The sequence below is a fragment of the Porites lutea genome, chromosome 8 (assembly GCF_958299795.1).
Source record: "Porites lutea chromosome 8, jaPorLute2.1, whole genome shotgun sequence".
Classification (NCBI taxonomy): domain Eukaryota; kingdom Metazoa; phylum Cnidaria; class Anthozoa; order Scleractinia; family Poritidae; genus Porites; species Porites lutea.
In genome coordinates, this window is record NC_133208.1 from 13,049,425 (window position 1) to 13,072,650 (window position 23,226).

Here is a 23,226-nt window from a genome sequence, read left to right on the forward strand (position 1 = left end):
CTTTCAAGGACAAACTGGAGACCCTGCTAAACCTGTGAGCTCGAGAAGTTTTTCATGGAATAATAGTGCCTTTGACTCTCGCTTCAGGTAACGAGGTACTCTAGCGGTAAATAATCTGTTTCAGATTTGAAATTGTTGGTAGCATTAGACATTTGCTTGGAATGCGCAAATATATTGAACACATCACGCTTGCATTTCGCAATCCTCGGACGAGCTATCCGCAATTTGAGTACGGCGAAAACTAAAAGAAACATGAAATTTCTTGAGAAATCTCCGCGCAGGCTAGTGAATGTAGATACGACTCAATTTGCAGGTGGAAAACTTGCACATTACCTGACAACTTGAGCATCGGGCATGTACAGTTTTTGTGTCAATTCAATTGTGTTGCAGAGGTCGTGTTGAATGGGACATTAATAATTACAAAACTCACTGAGGACACCTTGTTTTCAACTTTCAAAATCGCGAATTGTTCGCGCAATTTAATGCTAGATTTGTCATTTGAAGAACCAATTAGAGATTATTCGGTTAGAGGCGAATTCAAAAAAATTGCTTAGCCCGTAAGTAGTTGTTTGTTTAAATAGCATTATCTAAAAATGAAATTACAGACTCGTCACTATAATAGTCACCTAGCGTTCCGGGGAATATCCTCACAATTATGGTGACTGAATATCCTCAGTATTTACTGTGTTTATGACTCGACTGACGCCACTTCACGAAAGCTAAAAGAAGTGGACGATATTCTTGTTAGCACCAGGTACGAACCTGCAAATGATATTTAAATGTTATTGGGTAGACATAACATGTTTGTGTAGCATCGACTACTACACCACGTAAAATATAATCAACTCAGCCTCCTTTGTTGTAATCCTTGCACTTCTTTGTATTGATAATCAGGAAAAATTAGGGATATGCCATCTAAATGAGTGTTCGAATTTTCGCACGCTCTCTATTCCGACTGTTCAAATGTATCCTACGTTAAACCATGTTTCAGTTTATTAACCATTTCTTGAGAATTCTTTTTTATCATACATTTGGTCAAACAAGAAAGATACAGTGGTATGAAACACGTTTTCTAATATTCAGTAAATTAACGCTGGAAAAAATACGATTTCTATAAGATCTTTAATATAATGACATGGTAATTTCCTGTATTAAGATCTGAAAAAGTGCTGTGAGAAACCCCACATGAGCAATTTCCATTTCAATGTGGATTTCGTGATCAGTTTCGTGATCAGTTTTTCATCGGAAGGAAGCATTAAATTAATAACGTCAACAAATCTTCTGTCAACTTCATCAATGATCTTAGCTCTTGCAAACAAAACACAAACACCTAACTGAGGTCTCCCGGCCTGATCATTTTCTCTCATTTTTTTAATGTCTTGGCTTTGAAACCATAAAAACTAAAAAAAGTTTAATGTCATACTTAGATTTCCAAATCGAGCATTGAAGAGAATTTGAATTTGTTGCATTTCATATTTGATTCTCAGTGCGCTGACTTCATAAACTGAATCTACAACGAAACCTGAACCTGTATTGAGCGGAAACCCTCAAGGCACTCAAGACTTTATGTAACTTAAGGACTTACTCACTGCTGTCAACTTGCAGTCAGATGGTCAATTACTTGGACCATTTTTACGTCGTTTCAACAAGCTGTGCTGTGTCAAATTACACACTCGTGCAAGCAGCTGGTAAATCGGAGTTTGAATCGAAAACAATTTGCAATTGCGAGAAAAAAAAGCAGACATAAAAAAGAAAAAAATAAGTGATAGTTTAAGCTGATTCAGTTACCAGTTAAAATTCCGAAAATAAGCTCCGGGGCTTTTATTTTTCAAAGGCCCTTTTTGAGAGGGGCTTATTTTTGGAGGGGCTTATATCTAGGGAGAGAAATTTGCGTTTCAAAATCAGTTGGGCTAGCCTTGTAGTTGAAAGTAAATTTACCGTTTTTGCTTTGTTTTGCTTTGTATTTGAGGACAATTTCCGAGTTCAAGTCCCCGGGGGGCTTATGTTTGGTGGGGCCATTTAACGGAGGGTTTTTTGCGTTACCGGTTTGGGGGGCTTATATTTGGAGGGGCTTATTTTCGGAATTTTGCGATATTGTGCTCTTTTCAAGCATTACATATCTGGAACCTTCTCTACAATCTACATATAAGAAGGAATTTTTGGCTTCGTCCTCGGCGTTGATAATTGTTTTCCCATCTCTTTCCCATCAAATGTCATCTTCGCCTAGTGTAGCAAAGCCTAAAACGAAGCTCTTTATCAATACTTTGAACTGCAAAAAAAATCTGTAATCCTTATAACCAATTTATGCAAAGAGGTAGATATCATGTTACCAATCTCTTATCATTTTCTCTCTCCCATGGTGTACGTTTCGCGGTAAGAAAATGGTACGAATAAGTCTCTACGATCATTATTTTTGTTACCGAGAAACAAAACAAAAATGGAAAATACAAGAATAAAAAAAAAAGGAAGAGAAAGTGGCGAGGAAGCAAGGAAACCGTAAATGCTCATTCTAGTCTTTGGAGTCTTAACAATCATATGAATAACTCTTCTCATGGTCTCTTATGATTTAAAGTATTGAAGCTCTGATGTTTCTCAAAAACAGTCCTCATAAGCACGTACTGTCTTCAGTGTTGTCACGTGAAGTATGTGTATCCAGTCACGTGATAACAACTGATTAAAAATCGCAGGTAGTTCATGTTGTCAAGTGACTAAATAAACATATTAGTCACGTGACAACACTGACGCCTAAGAGGGTGTTTACAGATCTCGGAAGACGGACAAACAGTCGAAAGCTTCAATGCTTTAATATTAACAGACAGTTTGAAGTACTGAAGTTATTCATGCAATTGGAAACTGCATAACATTAGGATTCCTCAAAGCAATGTTAGAGATCTTTAGATTAGGCCGCACCCAACGACAATTTTCGGAAGAATATCTGTTCGGAAGACGATTTGAGATCTAGAATTTTCGAAACATTTGTTGTAAAATTTCTTGCTTGCCTGCCTCTCCTAGGATTTTCGAACATCTAAAAAATGGTATAATCGCCCATTTTTAACGGATTTTTAGCCTGAAAAGGTCACCTAGAATTTTCGGGAGCCTTTTTTCTGGCTGAAATTTTCGAAAAGGTAAGTTTTGATCCCTATAATTTTCTGAGCACTAGACTTTCAGCTAGGAAATCCGAACAGATGAAAAATTTTTAGGGGATAAAGATATGCCTATATCTACCAACGAGATAGTCGTCGGCATTCTACTACGAGTTTTATCGAGAATGTAGTAGCGGCGGAAGCAAGTTATTAAATATTAGAAGTTTTATCATTTTGCGATCGAGAGAGGGCTTAACCTCCTTCAAAAAGGATAACAGTGCTATCTTTTCTGGTAAAGAAAAAGTAAAAAGAAGCTTTCCGGGGTGTCTATTTTGTTTTTCGAGAATACGCGAAAAAACTTTAAATCTCGTAGTCGTAGTCGTTCTCGTCCTGTAATGTAAAGGTCTCTATTATCGATAAGAACGGGCGTGACAAAGATATATATTTGAACAAAAATAGATATATATTTTCGTGGTTTTCGAATTAAAGCTACCAGAATCCGTACAAAGAGTTAGTTTCAATATATCTCAGTTACAAAATCAATCTCTGCGATTCCATTTTCAGTTTCAATGTCCACTGATCATTCGGCTTCCAGGGCTTCCGGATAATGACCAGTACGGCGACCATCTTGGCCGCCACAAGAAATATTATGGTGAGGATTGGTTTTATCTCAAGTGATGCGGAACTAACAATTATAGGTGCTGTTTCTGAAGCAAATGGTACGGTGGTTTTTCAGTCGTTCAACTAAAAAAGACGATTCCCCTGGAATCTCTGGCGAAACCAAAATGGAATTTTATTGAACAATGTTCGTACGCCATTTGACGCCCTCTTATCGGCTAAAAAAATACTCAGCCACTTTTTGAATGTCGGTCTCAGATGCAATTCAGCACATTAATTTGAACAATTTTTCAGCTGGTAGTTTGGTTTTGACATGACGGTTTGAATAAAAGCCGCTCTAACAGTAGCTATCACAAATGAAATAAGCAAAAGACCGCTGATTGGAGCTTGACATTGATTGATTTATTTCGAAGGTTCAAAAAATGTTCGATAAACTGCAATAAAATAAAGTTAATTGAATAAACCGGCCGATAGGCAGTCACACTGGCGTAATTGTCTGCCGTTTCTAAGTAAAATTGAAAGGCTGTAGAAAATTTTTTTTGTAATAAAAGCTTTTATAGTCTTTTGCTCACCTCAGGCGGTAGTTTGATAGCAACAAACCGGCAAAGCTATTATTGCGGCAAGGCTATTGATACTGGATGAATAATTTGAGCAAATCCTCAAATGGTTTTCAAAATCTTCAGTTCGTGCGTCATTTCGGCATTAAACAGGGAAGCCGGGCTACAGATCTAGACAATGCCAGTAAACTCTTGTATACAACTTTTAAAAATCAGTAAGTATCTTAATTTCATGTTCTGTCAGTTGTTAGCTATAGACACTTCAGCTCGGTAGCTCGTTTATCAGTTTTTCCGCTACATTTGCAGAGTTTGGCGAATTTTCATCCTTAAATTTCCTGTATTTGAACTATCAACTTTTAAATCTAAAACCATGAAAACAAATCGAAATATATGTATAAAACTGGTGAATAAATGATGTCGCTTACTACCAAAAGAAACTTGTCGGATTATGTAATGCATAAATGTCTCGTTTTTCACTCGACATTCAGCAACTGAAAGTTACTGAATGCACCCAGCATCTGACTACAAAATGAATGGATCTGATGGATGCTTAAATGTTCGGCTTTGCCGAAATATTCATCCCTAAATGTTGGCGATACTAGATTTTATTAAATCATGTATAAGAGAGCTTATATTAAGATATTTAACGATTTTCTTATACCGTTCAGACCAACTTGAGGGGATGCATTCTGTGTTAAAAATCGTTAGTAGTGCGCACACTATAAAGAGATAAACAAAGTAGCCATACTCAAATCGTTCAAGATCTAATTTGAATCAATAGAGGAAGTGGATATAGCAAGTCGCCGGTTTATGAAGGCTTCTCGCCGCTTACTTCTTTCAATAAATGATATTATTGATTTTTTTTGTAAGTAAATTTAATTTCATGAGGCAAAATTTTATTTTCGTCCACTATTTTTTCTTTGATTAATTTTTCGGTGGGTCTGGAAAGATAGCCTCTCGTCGCATTTTTCATTTGCCCTGAGGTTGTTTATCGATCCATGGATACAATAAGAAATTGATTTCAGTTCAAAGTACTGTGTAACGTGATAATAAACTTGACGGCGGGATACAGGTTTCGCATAATGACAGCGGCTTGATTCTTGTGAAGTAGGAAAAGCCTTTTTTTAAACTGATATCCGAATTAATGAGTCTCAAGAAAGAAAAGAATGTTTTAGTAAAATTCAAACTGGCGGTTTATATATAAAACAAACAAACAAACCACTCGTAATGAGACAAAAACCGATACGTTTTGCCGCGAGATTTCTATACAAAAAACTTTTTGATGGTCAAGACATTTTAAAAAAAGTTACTTAATAGGGCCATTTACTCGACGAAAAATAAGACGCGAACTGTACCATTTAAACGAGCATGTCTTGTCTAAGACGAGAGCAGCTCGTATAAATGGTTCGCGTCTTATTTCTGTTCTTGACTCGTTTTCATGTGAATGTTGCCCGTAGCAACTCCAATCCAACGTAGCGCGCCAAAAATTAACGCATGCGTACTATGCGTTCGCGTCTTAATTAAGACGCGAAGGTCATTTATACGAAGTTTTTCTCGTCTTAGTTAAGACGCGTCTTATCTAAGAACAGGTGTTAAGGGCTGTTCTAAAATAAGACGCGTCTTAGCTAAGACGCGTCTTATTTTAGATGAAATGTGCCTTTATACGGAAAGTTCACGTCTTATTTAAGGCGCGTCCTATGTAAGACGCGTCTTATTTTTCCTCGTATAAATGGCCCTAATGTGTATAGACCCTGCGAGTTTTTTCAAATTTCACCATGATAGACCAGTCCCGGTAATCCATCTTTTACCTGCCTAGTAAAGCCAGGCGCTACTATCGCGCGAAAACAGAGAGTGGGATGGCTAGCCCATGATACTAAGCGGTCGGAGTGAGCCCTTGGATAAGGTCGATCTGCTGCAGTTTTGATTGGTCAACTCAGTAAACATTACTACTTGCTTTAATTCACGTGAGTCAATGCGGTTTTACTGCTCATTAAAAATATTTGTCCATCTCTGGTCAATTGACTTTAATCCTTTAAGCCTTAAGAGTGATCAGCATCAAATTTCTCCTTGTAATATCAATGCTTTGTAAAATAGAGTGGTCATGAGAATTGCGGACATGATCACACAAGATGAATTTGCTTGATATTGTATCAACTTCTCTCCACTACTTCTGTAGGAAATGAATAAGAGCAAAAAGTGAGAATTCAAATTTTGATCTTAGGGTTTTTAGGGTTAATCTGCGAATTATTCCAGCAAGTTCTGCCTCGGACTAACACCGTTCACTGATCTACATCTCGGTTGAAAACGCTTAATCTCATACTCAGAGCCTCATTCAATAATTGTCAGATACTGGCTCAAAACAAAATTGTACATTCGTAAAGATACAAGATTTGCCACAGATAAAATCATTATCCTTTCGGATTCTTAAGAATTTGAGTGATTCAGATTGACGAAGTAGTTAGAGCAATATCAATAGAAACTATTCAAGATAGTAATACAAAGTTTGTTGTCAAAAATCATTAGTGTGCGAGAGGTTTTATGGTTGGCTGTTTGTCTAGTAAACTCACATATAATATTTAGTCTTTCTTGCAATCAACACATTTCATGCTTACTTTTAAACTGAAAGGAGCTGAAAAAGCTTTCTCCGGTAGTCAAAACAATAGTTAGTTATAATCTTATATCTTTGCCTCACAAGCCTTGCGTTTCCGAGAGATACATTGATATGCAATATGTAATTTTCATCATTTTAGGATCACATTTATTTTTCAATTTTCTGAAAAAAACTTAGATTGTAACAAACTCATTCTGCAATAGTTGTTGGTGATGTTAAAACGTTAATTCTTGCTGTACCAACTCAATAACAATCGACTGAGGTTTTGTTTTTTTGTAGTATTCCTGTTATCAATAATTTATCTGGCCAAAACTTAACAATGATCCTAATTTAGGGATTTCCAAATGGGGAAATGTTTGGATTGATTTTAAAGCCAGATTTTTGAAAAACGCCCCCTTTTTTCAAAGTTTATGTCCCCTATGTTTTGGTGGTAAGCTCTTAACAATTCTGGCTAAAAATTTGTGGTAATTAACTCGCTTCTCCTCTCAATTTCGCTTGTTATTTGCTACGTTTAACCTTTGTGTTATAAATTGAGAAATTAATTATTGATCATTTTACTCTCCATCGAAAACGACGGCTTGTCTTAGATTTGTTAGTCATAGCCTTCGTTTAAATTTGGAGTTCAAATCGAGCTCTTTTGCTTGCCCTGCTCAGGTATGAGTTGTCTATTCTTGATCGGTCAAATATCATGAAATGTTTTACAAAGGCTTTTATTTTCCTGCGTGCGAAAAAAATATAAGCGATTTCGTTTTTTTATTCGATTCTGAAGTACTTAATATCTGCAACAGCAGGGTAACAATACACACATCTAACAAAACTGAAAAAAAAAAAAAACGAAGAGGTTGTAATTTCAACCGTGCTCTAAGGGTTTGAATTTTAATAATTACTGAAAAGGGTTAAAATTGCAAACGAAAAACCAGTAGTTCGCGAGATTGGTTATGGAAAAAGTCATTAACTTTGTTTCTTCAACTTTATCCGTATGAATCGCAATCTTAATGCCGACATGAGGTTAGAGCTTCTTAGTTTAGGGGACTGTAACAGATCCATGCATAGTCCTGAAGAAGTTAAAGACCACCATTTTCTTGCTTCAGGGCTTGACCAGCGCTTCGTCTATAGAAGGTTGGGTGGTTTCACAAGGAAACACCATTGCACCAACGAGCTGTGAAGAGAGTCAGCCGAAGACGACATGCAGGATGAAAGCTGTTGCTATCAACACTTTACAAGCTAACTAAAAGATCAAGAAGCTCGTTCAGGATTTCACTTTTTAGAGGTAATTCAAATTAAAACAAACCCTGTAGTCTTGATTTATTCATGCATCTTTTTCTATTCTACTTTTTTCAGCTGTTTGGTGTGCAATGAATGAAGTTTTATTCCACGTTATTGAAAACTGTTTAATAATTTGTGACTACTTACTAAAGACAATTGCAAAGAGATTTCAAAACAGGTATTTTTTGCACTGATAAACAAAGCATCGGTATTTTTTTCTTTTATAATTAAAAGCTTCAACCATTTCTGACGGTTAATACATAAATGACCGTATGAAAGAAACTGAGACGTGCAACTTTTTTGTTTAGTATACGGTTACGTTTGCATTAACAAAGTTCAGTAAGTAGCCCACGTTCGATTTATTAATTTTCCAACATGACTCCGAGGCTTTCTTGTCATTTTTCTGTTTTGTTTGGTTTTCTTTGTGCTCAAGTCTTTTCTGGGAATTGCGAGACAATAATGGAGTTGTGAAAAATTTGCAATTTTGACCCTAATTAAGGCCAGGGAGTCATGTTAGAAGTTAATGAGCGCTTACCATTTGTATGGAAAACCCGGAAATTCCGGGGAGAATTCAAATGGAACGGTTCATCCGTTTTCCGGTAAAAATAATAATACTTTCGAAGGTATTACCTTTTTCCCATTTTTACCGAAACGAGCGAAATTTTCTGTACCTTTTGTTTGGATTACTATTGCCAGGCTTCATGTCGAAAGAAAGCGAAAAATTTACCGGTATTTTGTAAATGGTACAACTCAATCCCGTTCCTGTTTTCGGTACCAAAAAATACCAGTATTATTTGCTGGAAATTTTTCACCGAAATTTCCATACAAATGGTAAGCGCTCAATATATCGAGCAAGGGCTATTGTCGACTTGTGTGAAGCAATTCTCAATAATTATGGTGTAAAATGCAGTTACTGCGGTAAATGTAGTAGGGTATACTGGCTAATGCGCATGCGTTCTAGTCAAAAATAATTCTTGAACTCATCAAAGAAAACCGAAAAAATGAAACTTTTCGATTATGGCATATTTAGATTTTAAGTGTGCGGACGTCTCAGGAATTATACTTCCGTTCAATTACAACCTCTGAAAATAAATTTAGTGACATTTACGTTCCAGGCCAACGCCCTAAGATCCCCTTTCTGGCCCATTATTCTCTCAATCAGTCATTATCACACTTTTAACCCCACTGGAAGTAGCGTTTTTCTTTTTTATGGTCTAAAAGAACAAGATTGCCTCATATTGAATTTGTAGCACCCCTTCATCCTTAGGGTCGGTTATCTTTTCCTGATCTTTGACTCTCATTTCTTGCTATGATGTATTTAAAACTGAAAAGAGTCAAAAGTATATTGCATTCAAAGTCGTTAGTTTCACTAGAAGTAAGTCCCTCATGTATAAAAATTGTATTTAACCATAAAACTTTCCAACTTGCTCGCATGCCGCGCGCACAAGGGATAAAATTAAATGATTAGTGAATTTCTAAGACATTTTATTAAATTGATGGCAATTTGCCTTGTTTATCTCTTCCACCACGTTTTGGTGAAAAAATCCACTCCATTTATTAAGTAATCTTAGAGCAGGACTAAAACCAATATTCTCTTGCTGATAGTTTCTTTTTCGCCGAGTCCTTAATTAGCGCGGCTTCCCCTTCTGTTTTCGATTTCTTTCGTTTTTCGTAACCTTATTGCACTCGCCGTGTCCACTGTCAGTTGGCCGGCCTAAAAGATTAAATTAATTTGTTTTCTTGTCATTCAAGTCATGCACTCTAACAAATTTGATTATTAAAAAGGGTTTTCAACTGAATTTTACAAGAAATGCTGTGGCTAACCACAGTAGACACATGCATCGAATAAAAATAAAACCTCGAAAGAAATACATGAAGGGTTTTCCGAGTTGTTTATTTTGGGTTGAGTCTGTTGTTGTTTATCGCCTTGTTAAGGTTTTTCTTTTGGTTGCCCCTGCCCCCAAAAACCAACTCACACGAACACGTCCAGGCAAGTTCTTCAGATCTCGTAAGTGTTCTGTGGAGAGCAAAAAAGATACAAAATGTTACTTATTTAATATTGTTGTTGCTTTTCAGACTGATCGTGGGATAATCAGCAGTTATGCACGCCATATCTGCTGCAGCTGTTTCATCCCGTGCAGGTGATGGATATGATATAGGCGATCGCTACCTAACCAGAGGAGACAACTTAGAATATCGCACGCAGACATTCGCGACAGCAGATTCGGGCATTAGAATACGTATCAATGTCAGGGGAATGGTGTTCGAGACTTACGAACAAACTCTGGCCCAGTACCCCGAAACACTGCTCGGCTCACCAAGCAAGCGCGTGGAATATTACAACCCTTTGAGTAAAGAATACTGCTTCGATCGAGATAAATCGGTATTTGACTCAATATTGTTCTTTTATCAATCTTGCGGGATCTTATCGTGTCCCGAACACGTCCCTCGGGAGAGCTTCTTGGAAGAAGTCAAATTTTTCCAGTTACACGAGGTTGACAAACGTTACAAACAGGAAATTGAGCCTGAAGAGGAGCTTGAGGTACCGAAAGAGTTGCCTACTCATCCACTTCAACGCAAAATTTGGAAGCTCTTCGAGTATCCTGATTCGTCGATCTTTGCCGATTTGCTGGCGAAATTTTCCCTTCTTGTTATAATCATGTCGACTGTAACATTTTGCATTGAGACATTTCCGTCGCTACGCCCACGGGAAGTTTGTCGGAACGTCACTACAAGAGCTGTAAATGGTGGTGTCTTAAATAACACGACCCTTGTTTCTTCACACGATTCGCAAGTCGTTTCTGTGGAAACGCATTGCACGCTGCACGGCGAATACTGGCAGACAATAGAAGCAGCTTACGTGGCGTGGTTCACGTTTGAGTATCTCATGCGAGTGATATCAGCTCCGAACAAAATGAAATTTATCAGGTCGCCCTTAGGTCTTGTTGATTTTTTAGCTATTTTACCTTACTACATCACGCTTATTTTTAGGGACGATGGAACCTTATTGACGTCATTTCCGGTTCTGAGAATAGTCCGGTTGGTGCGAGTTTTACGGGTTTTGAAACTTTCTCGTTACAGCAAGGGCTTAAAGGTGCTGGCTCAAACGCTACTTATAAGTGGAAAAGACCTTCCTTCTCTATTTGCTGTTCTAATAATCAACATAGTGCTTTTTTCCAGTGTGATATTTTACGTAGAAAATGACGTCAAGGATAATGATTTTGAAAGTATCCCAGACGCCTTTTGGTGGGCGATCGTGACCATGACCGCGGTGGGTTATGGAGACAAAGTGCCGAAAGGCGCGTTGGGTAAACTTATCGGCGCTGTGTGCGCCATTTCAGGAATCGTGGTCCTTTTTTGCTTTCCAACGCCTGTTTTGCTCTCCCATTTCGAGGACATGTACAAAACCAAAGGTGATACAGGGAATAAAAAGGAAGGAAAACAAAAACAAAAAGAAGTCAGGGAACAGACAGAAGGCGTCGAAAAGAAGCAAACAGAGGTTCAGATGGTCGGAAAAAGAGAGCGTGTTGAGATATATATTTAGCTTAAAAATAGGTTTCTACGTAACAAGAGAGTATGAAGAGGCAAGAGAGGGCATACCGCACCACACCGCTTTTCCACAGGTAATTCGTCTCAAGATATTTTCAGATCTGTTCTGTTCGAATTGAAGCCCTTTATACTCTCTTGGCTTCTATAAGTAATTTATTTTTAAATAATTAATTTTGCGTATTTTATATTCCTTGAAAAGTTTTAAAAAGATTAAAAGTGGCATTAAACAGTAGTGGAACATACTTCCAGTGAATGTGTCAATAATTGTCTTACGAAGATATTTGTCATCGTATCACTTGCTTATTTTTTCTTTCTAAATTTTTTAAAGTTATTCTACCTATTTCATTACTGTTTGTATTCGATTCATACGGTGAGCTGTAGATAAAAAAATATTCATTAATTTAATTTTTTGTGGTAAATTATGATATTACATTTAATTATAATATTATCATGATCAAGGCTACAAGACAGACGAAATTGATTTAACGCGAAAATAAAAGCATGCATTGGTAGACGGGTAGGCATAAAGATTGTGCGCGGCAACTTTTGAGCAACTTTTAGCGTTTAATTTTCAGCAACTTTTTGTACCGCGAGCAACCTAGAGCAACTTTTGCCTTCCTTGGCAACTTTTGAGTCAACAAATAGTTAAAAACTGACCAAACCATCAAAAACGTCTTTATTAAAAGGTTTTTATTGAAACTGGTCAAAACTAAGGATGTCGCACGTTGACACATTTCCACATTGGGCAGGTGTAGTGAAGGAGTTGTCGGTCATCCAGCCAAGTTCAGCATCTGCTGAGAGAGTCTTCATCCTTCTGAACAATGCGTTTAACTATCAACTAGGTAATGCCCTAGAGGACTACCTTGAGGCTTCTTTTATGATAAGATACAACAATCAAAGAGGTTGTAAACTTTAAAGTTTACAACCTCTTTGATTGTTGTATCTTATCATGCTAAGATAAGATAAAGGCTGTAAACTTGCAATTGATCACTGTCTTAAGTGTATAGTCAGCGCTATGATGTCTATAGCAAACATTGTGATGTTTACTCATTAGAAACGTCATTAGAAAATACTTTCTAGTATTAGTTACGCTGAGCTTAAAGATTATATTGATCACAACAAATTATGTAAAATTACCCATACAACGTCATGCTAGAACAAAATGACTCTCACAAGTAAGCAACTTTTCTAGATTTGGGTGGCAACTTTAAATTTTTTAGCAACTTTACAGCAATTTTTGGGTGTATTGTCAAGCAACTTTTGCTGGATTTACGAGCACAATCTATTCATGCCTATAGACGGGGTCATTCTACATGTAAAAAAATAAAACTGAGTTTCTGGGAGGATTGACTGTTGACAGTCCCTTACTTTTCGTAAGATCGTCAGGATCGAGCGCTTACCGTTACGGGCCGCCTTCTTGGTCTCATATGTACAACCGCTCCCGCGCCATAAGTAGTTTTGACACTCGTCCAAGATGGCGGCCAGTAATGTAGGCGCTCGATCTCGACGATCTTACGGAGAAACTGAGGATTGTAAACAATCTAGGAGATTACCCTTTTAGTAACAATGGGTTCATAATCTTGCCAGGGACTCAGAGGCATTGGTTTTCTTCGTCACGCACTAGTCAGATTAAGGACTGCATCTTTCCCCTTTGGCCCCAAGCTACCATAGAAATGCACTTTCTTTGAGTGTCAATGAATTTAGTTGCCTGCGAGTAAGCACTCCGGGGCGCTTTGGCGGCGGGACGGGAAAAGGAAGGAAAGCTTGCAACTATGTCTCAGGAATTTGAATATCTGCATCGAAAAACTCGATGCGAAATTCTGATTGGTGGAGATAACATTAGTAATGACGCCATTACACTTGGCACGCGATTTTCAATGTTTGTTTACGTTCGGGCTCATTTTCGCTTCGCGCCTTGGCGGAAATATGACAGCTCAGTCGACGGGGAGCCACAGGAGAATTGGGGGTGGAATTCAAATTCCAGAGACGTTGTTGCAAGCTCTCCTTCCTTTTCCCTTCCCGCCACCATACCGCCCAGGAGAACTTGCTCGCAGGCTATTTTAATAGCCTGAGATCACTATTTGTTTTTACCTTCTATTGGAGACGGGACCGCCATTTTGCGTGGTCATCCGAGTCGCGCAAAGGTCTAGCCATTTGCAGCCCAGAGCAAAGGCAGTACCCTTATTTCTCAGTTACTCTGAGGATCCGGAGTCTGGAATAGAACCCACGATCTCCCGTTCTGCAGTCACAATCACTCTACGGGCTGAGCTATTTATTTTCGCTTTTTTAATCATACTTTTTCCCTTTGGCTTGTTACTTCGGCGGAGCGCGAAGTAAAGGATTCGCGACACTCAGAAATGTATCAAAGTTGCCTTTTTTGACAAGATTGGGCACGCAAAGTCTGTAGGTTTTCGGTTTTATTCGGCTGTTTGACGAAGTGAGAGCCTAATTAGTTCGAGATATCTCGAGATCACTTCGATTTCTTTGATTTATTCTTTAACTTTTGCGAGGAAGAAAGAATTATATTTTGGCTTTCCCGGGGTTTGAACCGACTAACCTGTGTGACCCGTCAGATCAGAAGAGACTCTGAGTTGAGGGATTAGCCGATTGCGCTACTGCGACCCAAGGTAGCTCGGGATGTGAAAAATAGTTATGAAATGATGCACTAGTTTCGGGACAAGATTGGGCGTGCAAGTTCGTGACTTTTCGGCTTGTTTCGGCTATTTCACGAAATAAGACCGGACTACTTCGTGATATCTTGAGATCACTTCGAGTTTATTCTTTAATTTACTCGAAGAATAAATAGAGGATATTACGTGCCCTCCCCCCCCGCCCCCCAGAGACACGAAATTTCTCTTCGAGTGTTGAAAAACATTTCACAAGTGAGCCCTCCTTTCGAACTGTTTTATGATGAATTTAAAGTTACAAGATGCTGGACAAAGACATTTTGTCTTTGTTGAGTGTTACATAGTAAAATTGCTTTTAGGCGTTGTATGACTTTCTCGAACGTTCTCTACGTTTTTGGATTATTAATGAATAATTAATTAGGGCATGTTTACATTTCAGCATAAGTCAGCAGATTTGCATCAGTTACTGAAATCATAAAATATGTCGAAAAGCTATTACTATTCGCCTGTTTAGTATTTTCAAGAACCTTATGTCAAACGGTATACGAGTTCCAAGCGAGTTCTTTTGACGAACTAAGTTTTTTCCCACGAGCTGGACTGCTGTGTTTAGTCAAGTGTGACGAAGGTCCGAAGCCGTAAGATATCTGAAGTTCAAGTGAGAGTTTGTTATTATTGGCAAAGGCTGTTTAGTTTTACCTAAGTTCAAGTCAAGTTCGTGTTGGTGTATGCTGTGTTTTAAAGCTCTGTAAAGGCTATGTTCCTCTGGTATTAAACTTCCTTGTGTAAATCCGACATCCCTGCGCACTGATAGTTAGTGAATGCTTTACGGTCAAGTCGCCCGAAAGTCATCTCGCCCGAAGTCATGTCGCCCGAAACCAGAGTCATGTCGCCCGAAATTTATAGTCATGTCGCCCGAAATTTCATAATGCTCAAAAAGATTCTAAAATTGCTAGTCAGAGTGAAACGTGAAACTATGAAACTCAGGTTGTTCGTTTCGCTGTCGTTTTCATGGAGATAGTAAACCTAAAATAAAACACGAAATTAAAAAAACTAGTAATATCAGTTACAGTATGATTCTTACTGTTGTTTTTATATGTTGAAGTATTCTGTTTTGAAAGAAGGTCCACATCACTACGATTAGAACGTTGGAAAAGGCCGCCATCTTGACTACAGCACGCGAGGACGTGTGGGTTGTCCAAGTGACACCCGCCCCTTGAAAACAAATTCAAATGCCAACTTAAGGTATGTTCGTGATAAAAAGAAATACTTATTACACGCGGGGACGTGTGGGTCGTCCAAATGACGCCCGCCCCTTAAAAAACAATCACATGCCTAGTATTACTTAAGTAATATTTGTAGTAAGCAATATCCCTAGCGTAAAAATTAGCTAGATCCTATATCTATATATAGGTTAGAAAAATAAAAATTGCGGGCGACATGACTATGTATTTCGGGCGACATGACTATTTATTTCGGGCGACATAACTCTGGTTTCGGGCGATATGACTTCGGGCGAGATGACTTTCGGGCGACTTGACCGGTTACCCAGTGAATAGTTATCCTCAAAACATTCGAACTCGTAACATTGAGTTTTAGCCAATTCCATGCTCAACGTAATTGACTCCTTACCCATGCCTTACATATCTTTAATCGGTACATGAGACTGCTATGCTGTTTTTGAAGCCTGTTGTGACTAAGAAAAATAGAGAATTGTTTTTTCACTGTTTGTTTTGTTAGACTTGTCATTCACGCCGGTAACCTCATATTTGACCTAGGTCTAAACGTTTAGACTCAAGTCAAATTTAGAAGGATTTGTATGGAGCTGGGCTAATATCTCAAAGACAATTTGTCCCGAAATGTTAGTTTTTGGCAAGTAGGCCTCTTGGATGTTGCTCTTTCCAGAATATCCTAACAAATCCCATAACTTCACAAATTAACACCTTAGTCTTACCATATTTCATTTCTTACTATTCCTCCGCATTTACAATTAATCAGTTCCACAACCACGACGCCGAAGTGTACGCTCCGTAGCGTCTTGTTTCTCTTTATCCTTACTACTGGCCTTTTACAACCTCGTGAGGTTCTTTCTGAAAACGTATTTCTAGTATTACGACCGACAATTAGCTAGAATTGGCGCTCCCAATCCAATATGTCAGAGTTTCCTTTCGTAAACAGTTCAGTGGTTTGTAGACTATAATTAAACTGCCCTAAATCACTAAAAAACTCCTCTTCAACCTTTTCAGTTCTAATTGGCTGCGTTTACTTCATAAAATCGATTTCTAATATTTTTTTTCCATCATTTCTTCACTCACCCTCACACCGACCAGGGCGCCCTGATTACGACGTTTTGCACACTAAACGTGCCTATTGCCTATAGTGTATGTACCGACCCAGTGCCTTCTCCATCGCTTTGCCAGAGGAAGACTGGAGAGATATCCGTTGCATTTTGAATGAAGAAGAATGAAGAAGACATGAATTTATAGTATGAGCTTCTTCTTCTTCACGAGTTGGAATGTTTTATAACTGAGAATGCGGCAACGTGAACGCAAGCGATTGAAAGAGGAAGAATTTTTGTTAGGTAAAGTATTTGTTTAAGTCTAGTTCTTTGTCGATGAAGAGCTGCAAAGAGCTTCATCTTGCATTTCATGGTACAGATCCCATGCCGCGTACGGAGCTTTGTGATCAATAATTGACATAAGCTAAACGTTTTGATTGTTTGGTTTTATCTAAGGAATTCTCGTAAATCAGGTTGAATTTTTTAATGAAATGTTGAAATGCGATCAACATGGGCGCACATCGCGTGTGACATACTCGCGTCGATTGCTGGACTAATTGACGTTCCTGTGATTTTCGAACGAGCTGTGATCAAATTGGCGCCCCTCGCATTTCAAACCTGTCTGATAAGTCTGAGTTCACTCTATGCAATTTACAAAATGTTTGGTTCTCACTTGACAAGAAATATTTATGATTCGATGTAATCACAAAAGTGTTAGTTAATTTCCACCATAAACAAATACTGTTCGAGGGAGAACTTGTTCAGCCTGACTCGCTAGCGAATGGGATCACATCGGTTCCAACGAACTGTAAAAATTAACGTCATAATTGGCCCTTGCGATGCATTACTGTATTGTAGGACGATATGCTTACCTCCTTAACTGGATTAGTTACATATAACCATACTGAAGTGAATTAATGTAGACGCAATTCACCATTGGACTATGCATGAACCCTGAACAGATAGAAATTCAGTTTTTTGATCATAAAACTCAGTTTTCTCTTAATCTTTGGGAGGTAATAGCAAATACCTGTTTGCTACCATGACATCCCACTATAGTTCAAAAGGCACTCACATGTAGGAGAAGCAACCTCTATGTTCCCAAGGTCCTGTTGTATTTCACTCATTTCCCCGACTGAGAGAGAGGGGAGAGGATGCTGGGAATGAGGTTGTGGGAACCCCGCCTATGTAGCCCGCCCTTTTTCCTCTTTGTCTGTTTTAGTATTTATACCGATAGATCATGTGTCCTGACATTTTTTGTGAGATTTTTTTCTGGTGATAAAAGCAACACTAGTGGTTAAGGTATGTGTTCCCTGGGTCCGTATTAACCGCATTCCACTGTAGCTTATAGGATGGTATTGTAACAAATTACTGTCATATTATTATACAGTCAACTCTTTCCAAGACGAACACCTTTGGGACCGGCATTAAGTGTCTGTCTTAGAGAGATGTCTGTCTTATAAAGAGTCAAATAAAGGGAATAAGCAAAGGCAGGGAATAACTCTAGGTGTCCGTTTTACAGAGGTGTCTGTTAAGAGAGAGTCGACTGTACACTGTACCAATAATAGGCCATTTGTTGAAGTTCTTGAAAAAAGCCTATTCTATTTTTGAGACAGTTGTTCTGGTTGGCCTTTTCATGCTTTTGGTAAGTGCCATAAGTGCTGGCTCAACAGGGTCCATCTTAGACAGAATTGACTGTATTATTTATCTTGTTTAAACAGGAAGTAGCGTTTGCAGACTGTGTAAAGAGGGACCAAATGAAGAAGTGTTTGGCAAATTTTTTACCGCTAAAGAAGATGGATTTTCAGTTCATCAATATTGTTTGGTAAGAAAAAGGAACTTTTTAACAACCACTTTATTTAAAGAAAGAGGGCCATCATGCTGATTACTTATCAGGGCTGTGCTCTAACAAAGCCCGGTGGCCCTTGGCGCCTAAGTTTTGCTCTTAGGTGACTAGAAAATCTTGATTTTTTCATACAAATCATATGCTGGGCTCCCTTCAATTTTCCTTAGAGCTTTGTTTTTCTTAGGCTTAAGTGCTTAGTTCAGGGCTTCTGATATTTTGCGTGGTCATGGAGCCACAGACTTCACTGGAAATCTCATCATATGTTCCAAATACATGTCGATACAACATATTTGAAACTTATCTCGGCTATTGGAGCTGTTTAATTCCAGTAAACTTCATCACCACAATGAGCGAACAACGTTCCAAAACTACCTGTTGTAAATTATGTTGTGAAAAACTGGGCACTAGTCATTATATTAAAAGCTTTGCTATTGGCTCATCTCTCGAGCGCTTTGTTGTTAAAATAGCAAATGATTTACTCTGTTAAAAAACATTAAACACGCTCGTCAAATTAACGCAAAATGGATTTATTTCTAGCAAAATTTGCCCTGAAAATTCCCACAAAATTGTCCGTTTTTTACCAACTGTTTTTTGGCAAAGTTAGCCCTGGAAATTCCCATGAAATCAGCTGATTTTTCTGCGAATCTGTTTCTGAAAATTCCGCATAATTTGACTTTTTTTTTACACGACTTATCAGAAGCCCAGTCAGTTACTTGACCACCAAACAAGGGTGTTTAAGGTGGCTCGACTGGATTTTTTTGAGGGGATACCTCCCAAGTTTGAGCATTAACTACGTCGCCATGAGTAAAGATATGGGAAAAAAGATTACCACAACTGTATTATATAAAGATGAAAATTTCTTATCATCTGGGTTTTATTGCAATTGGAGTCGCCATGGCAACGTAACTACGCCATTACGTTTTTTATTTATCTTTGTGTTTTTCTGTACCGGGAGTTTTTTTAAGAAATCGCTTAAGGGAGTTTGTACCTGCCATAATTGCCTCAATTATGGCAAAGTTTGAACAAATTCTATGAGAGCGTTTTCGAGATTATCTTGAAACGAAGTTTTAAGCATCATAAAAACAGTGAAATAGCATGCTATCCACACAATTAGCTAACTTTTTAAGAAAATGATAAGCTTTGGAAATGTGGCTTCATCTCATAGTGGTTTGATTCCATTGAAAACTGCGTACAAGAAAAGAGGAGAATTGCTCTGGGCAATCGTGAGTAAGAAGAATTTTATTAACTTGCATTCAGCTGCTTTTGTTACAGTTTTTGCACGTAATTTGGTCCATGCCTACAATTTTCGCATTTTTCAAAAAACCGCTCGATAAATTTTTTTATAAATTTCACAATCCCGAGATCAATTGCCAATAAATATACCCTGCAAGTTCCAAGAACATTGAAAACAGAGAAGGCTTTAATTTTCCCCCCAGGTTTTGTGTTTACAAGTGAGCGTCCTCATTATTCACTGGCATTGTTTCCAAGTTTCATATGCACGTGCACATTTAGCAAAAAGAAATTTATAAATTTGCATCAAAAAGAACTCTCAATTACTTTCGGAAGAAATATCCGGAATATGCTAATAACTGGCTTGTGTTACAGATAGCAGTGACGGTGAACGTCACGGCTCATTGTGCAGGATGCAATACTTTAATAATTATCTTACTCGGGTTATAACGTCACAGAAACTCTTACAAAGAGTTGCTGTGATGTTATAATATATCACTAATTTCTTTACCCGGTTATTAGCATATTCGGGAGATTTAACCGAGGGTTCTTTTTTGATGCAAATTCTATCTTTTTGCTAAATGGGCACGTGCATATAAAACTTGGAAACAATGCCAGTGAATAATGAGGACGTTCACTTGTAAACACAAAATATGGGGGGGGGTGGGAAATTGGTTATATTTATGGCCCTATTTAAAAGCCTTCTCTGTTTTCAATGATCTTAAAACTTGCAGGGTATATTTATAGACAATTGATCTCGGGATTGCAAAATTTACAAAAAAATTTATCGAGCGGTTTTTTAAAAAATGCGGAATTTGTAGGCATAGACCAAATTATGTGCAAAAACTGTAACAAAGGCAGCTGAATGCAAGTTACTGAAATTCTTCTTACTCGAGATCGCCCCAAGCAATTCTCCTCTTTTTTTTGTACGCAGTTTTCAATGGAATCAAACCACTATGAGATGAAGCCGGGTTTCGAAAGCTTATAATTTTCTTATAATTTCTTCCCCCTGTCCCTTAATGACAACCCTGAACACCTCCAATCAGGAAGATGACTGCATCATTGCCTTGTTAGTGGTATTGCATCACTTAGCATGTCTCCATTGCCATGGCCAGTGAAATGGTGGAAAACATTGCTTGGCCTTTGTAAGATGGAACCGTCACCTACATTTCAATTAATTCCACTTTTCATTCCTATAATTTACTCTGTCATCAATGTTCTCTTTCCAAAATGTGTGGCCCATAAAAAAAAATTCTGTGTATACTTTAGTACTTTTCCCTATGTATTTATTCATTTTCCTTTCGAGAATCGGATCGGATCACAACTTCCTTTTTTAACATCTACTTTTTACATTTTAGTAAACCTTGAAGCGGCTGCAGGCGGTAAGAAGTGTTGTCTCAGATGGTAAATTTTACCGGTTACCGCCTGATAAGGAGAACCCTGTAAATTTAGCGTGATAATAGCAAAACAATAGTGCTTGATCAAAGTATAAATGAGAGAATACTGGAAATGATGATCATCTGCAAAGTGTGCCAAAAATAAGAAAATTGGTCTAAGTGATAAGATATTGCTTCAGTACATTTGTAAATGTGCTTGTAACAATAATTATTATTTGTTCAGTAAGAACAAGTCATGTGCAATTCAAAATTCAGTAACTTTAGAGCACTTTCAAAAATGGCCAAAGTAAGAAGGAAAATAGCAGAATCTCAGCTGAGCAGATAAGAACATTTTCATGAAAAAGTTTTAACTTATTGAACTTACTTTGTGTGTTTCTAGCTCTTTGCCTCAGGTTTGGCTCAAAGAGGAGAGGATGATGAAGGATTTGATGGGTTTTTAATGACAGACATAAAAAAAGAAATTTCAAGATCAAGAAGATTGGTTAGTACATTTATAAAAAAAATTGTGAAAACAAAGATGTGGTGCCTGATCTGACCTTGACCTGCCATGTTTATGGATAACCTGATGAATGAGCGCATTCTTGTGATCAAAAAGCAGTTGCGCTAAATGTAAGCAAAATTCAAAACCAGATTGAGATACCAATCTGACCAATCCAAGTGCAGAGGTGGATCATTCACAGTGATCCTCAATTGCAAAATCCAGATTTAGATGAAACGAAACAAAACCTTCGTTGACTTGAATTATTGATTTCATCTAAGAAATTCTTGTGTTCAGGGTGCAAACAAAATCATTTTTAAGCTTGCACTCCAGGCAAGCTGTAGCTAACATGTACTAGCACAAGAGTCATCTTAACTAGCCCCCAAAAAAGTTTTGATGAGCAGAATTGGCTACAGTTCTTCTTTAATTTGAATACCCCAAAAAATAAATCACTAGCCCAGCGTGCAAAGAAAGTAGTGTCCGATAGCCCGGGGCTAGTGGATTTTGCTATCTGGCTAGTGAATTCTGTTTTTAACTTGCCCAATGGGCAAGTGATGTTTTTTGAGGAATCTGAATAACAGAAGAACTGTGAAATCAGTTCTACTCATCAAAAAGCTTTTGCCTTGGGGCCAGTTGAAATGACTTGTGGGCTAGTAAATGCTAGATTCAGCTTGCCCGAATGACAAGCTGTAAAATGATTTTCTTTGCACCCTGCTAGCCCATCAGGCAATTTAAAAACAGAATTCACTAGCCTGATAGCAAAATCCATTAGCCTGCCAGGCTATCGGACACGACTTTCTCTGCATGCTGAGTCTTCATATTATAATTATATTATCTTATTGAGCAAATGCCTTTTTATATTAACCAGTCAATATTTCTACAGAAATGTAATTTTTGCAAGAAACTTGGTGCAACTATTGGTTGCTGTAAGTCAAGATGTTCCCAAGCATTTCATTACAAATGTGGACGAGAGAGAGGCTCGTTGTTTCAGTTCTTTGACAGCTTCAAGTAAGCCATCTTGTTTAATATAGCACAAGACAGTTCACTTGGGGAGATGACCAAAACATGATATTACAGGGGAACCTCTTTTCAGGGGACTACCTTGGGACCGAGGCAAGTGGCCCTTGAATAGAAGTTTCCCCTGAATGGAGGTTGGGCTTGGGTTTGTTAATAATTAACCACCAAAGACAATATAAAAATATCATCACAAACTTATCTCTGTGACATTACATGTAGAATTCACACAAGTGCAGTACATTGCAGGGCTCAAAATAACAGCCGGTCAATGGACGATGTCCAGACTGATTGGGGAGTTTTCGTCTTGCCGGTCATGTTGACCGGTCACATTCGATCGTATTGAAAATGAAATGTAATAACATTTGGCCATGCTTGTTTCTGTTGTCATCAGTTAATGTAGCAAGTCACTGTGTATTGCAGAACTTTGATATGAAATCCTGGGTGAAATGCAACGAGAACTGTTGTATACAATTCAGGCATTGTCTGTCTGTTATTTTTATCTTATAAATTTGACCGGCCAGAAACAATACATGACCAAGCTAAAATGAATGTGGCCAGTCATCGTGTCATCAATGTCTTCCACCAATCAGAAGCAATTCCCAGATTTGGGTAGTGATGCATCATCAGTATGAAAATTTTTGTGCTGGTTTCGCAGATGTCATTTGGCAGGGA

General features: G+C 38.0%; 2 protein-coding genes across 3 annotated transcripts in view; both read left to right on the top strand.

Moving 5' to 3' along the window:
• The first annotated feature begins 7 nt into the window (after positions 1–7).
• LOC140946313 (potassium voltage-gated channel subfamily A member 2-like) lies at positions 8–11,740 on the top strand. Of its 2 annotated transcripts, none has more exons than XM_073395410.1 (3): positions 8–87; positions 7,961–8,139; positions 10,212–11,740. In XM_073395410.1, exon 3 carries the CDS (start codon positions 10,237–10,239, stop codon positions 11,677–11,679), a length of 1,443 nt encoding a protein of 480 aa, XP_073251511.1. In that variant the 5' UTR covers positions 8–87; positions 7,961–8,139; positions 10,212–10,236; the 3' UTR covers positions 11,680–11,740. The 2 variants fall into 2 exon arrangements, with proteins under 2 accessions (XP_073251511.1, XP_073251512.1); XM_073395411.1 differs by lacking the exon at positions 8–87 and adding an exon at positions 4,316–4,473.
• Positions 11,741–16,755: 5,015 nt separating this feature from the next.
• The window catches only part of LOC140945207 (uncharacterized), an 11,774-nt gene continuing 5,303 nt past the window's right edge, over positions 16,756–23,226 (top strand). The window contains exons 1-5 of the mRNA XM_073394258.1: positions 16,756–16,889; positions 18,308–18,411; positions 21,439–21,540; positions 22,421–22,545; positions 22,774–22,789. Coding sequence (XP_073250359.1) covers positions 16,841–16,889; positions 18,308–18,411; positions 21,439–21,540; positions 22,421–22,545; positions 22,774–22,789 — 396 coding nt within the window. The 5' untranslated portion in view covers positions 16,756–16,840. The remainder of the gene's footprint in view (positions 16,890–18,307; positions 18,412–21,438; positions 21,541–22,420; positions 22,546–22,773; positions 22,790–23,226) is intronic.

Bases quoted from the DNA above. Each gene is read 5' to 3' on its own strand.
- LOC140946313 (XM_073395410.1), top strand. From the start codon at position 10,237: ATGCACGCCATATCTGCTGCAGCTGTTTCATCCCGTGCAGGTGATGGA.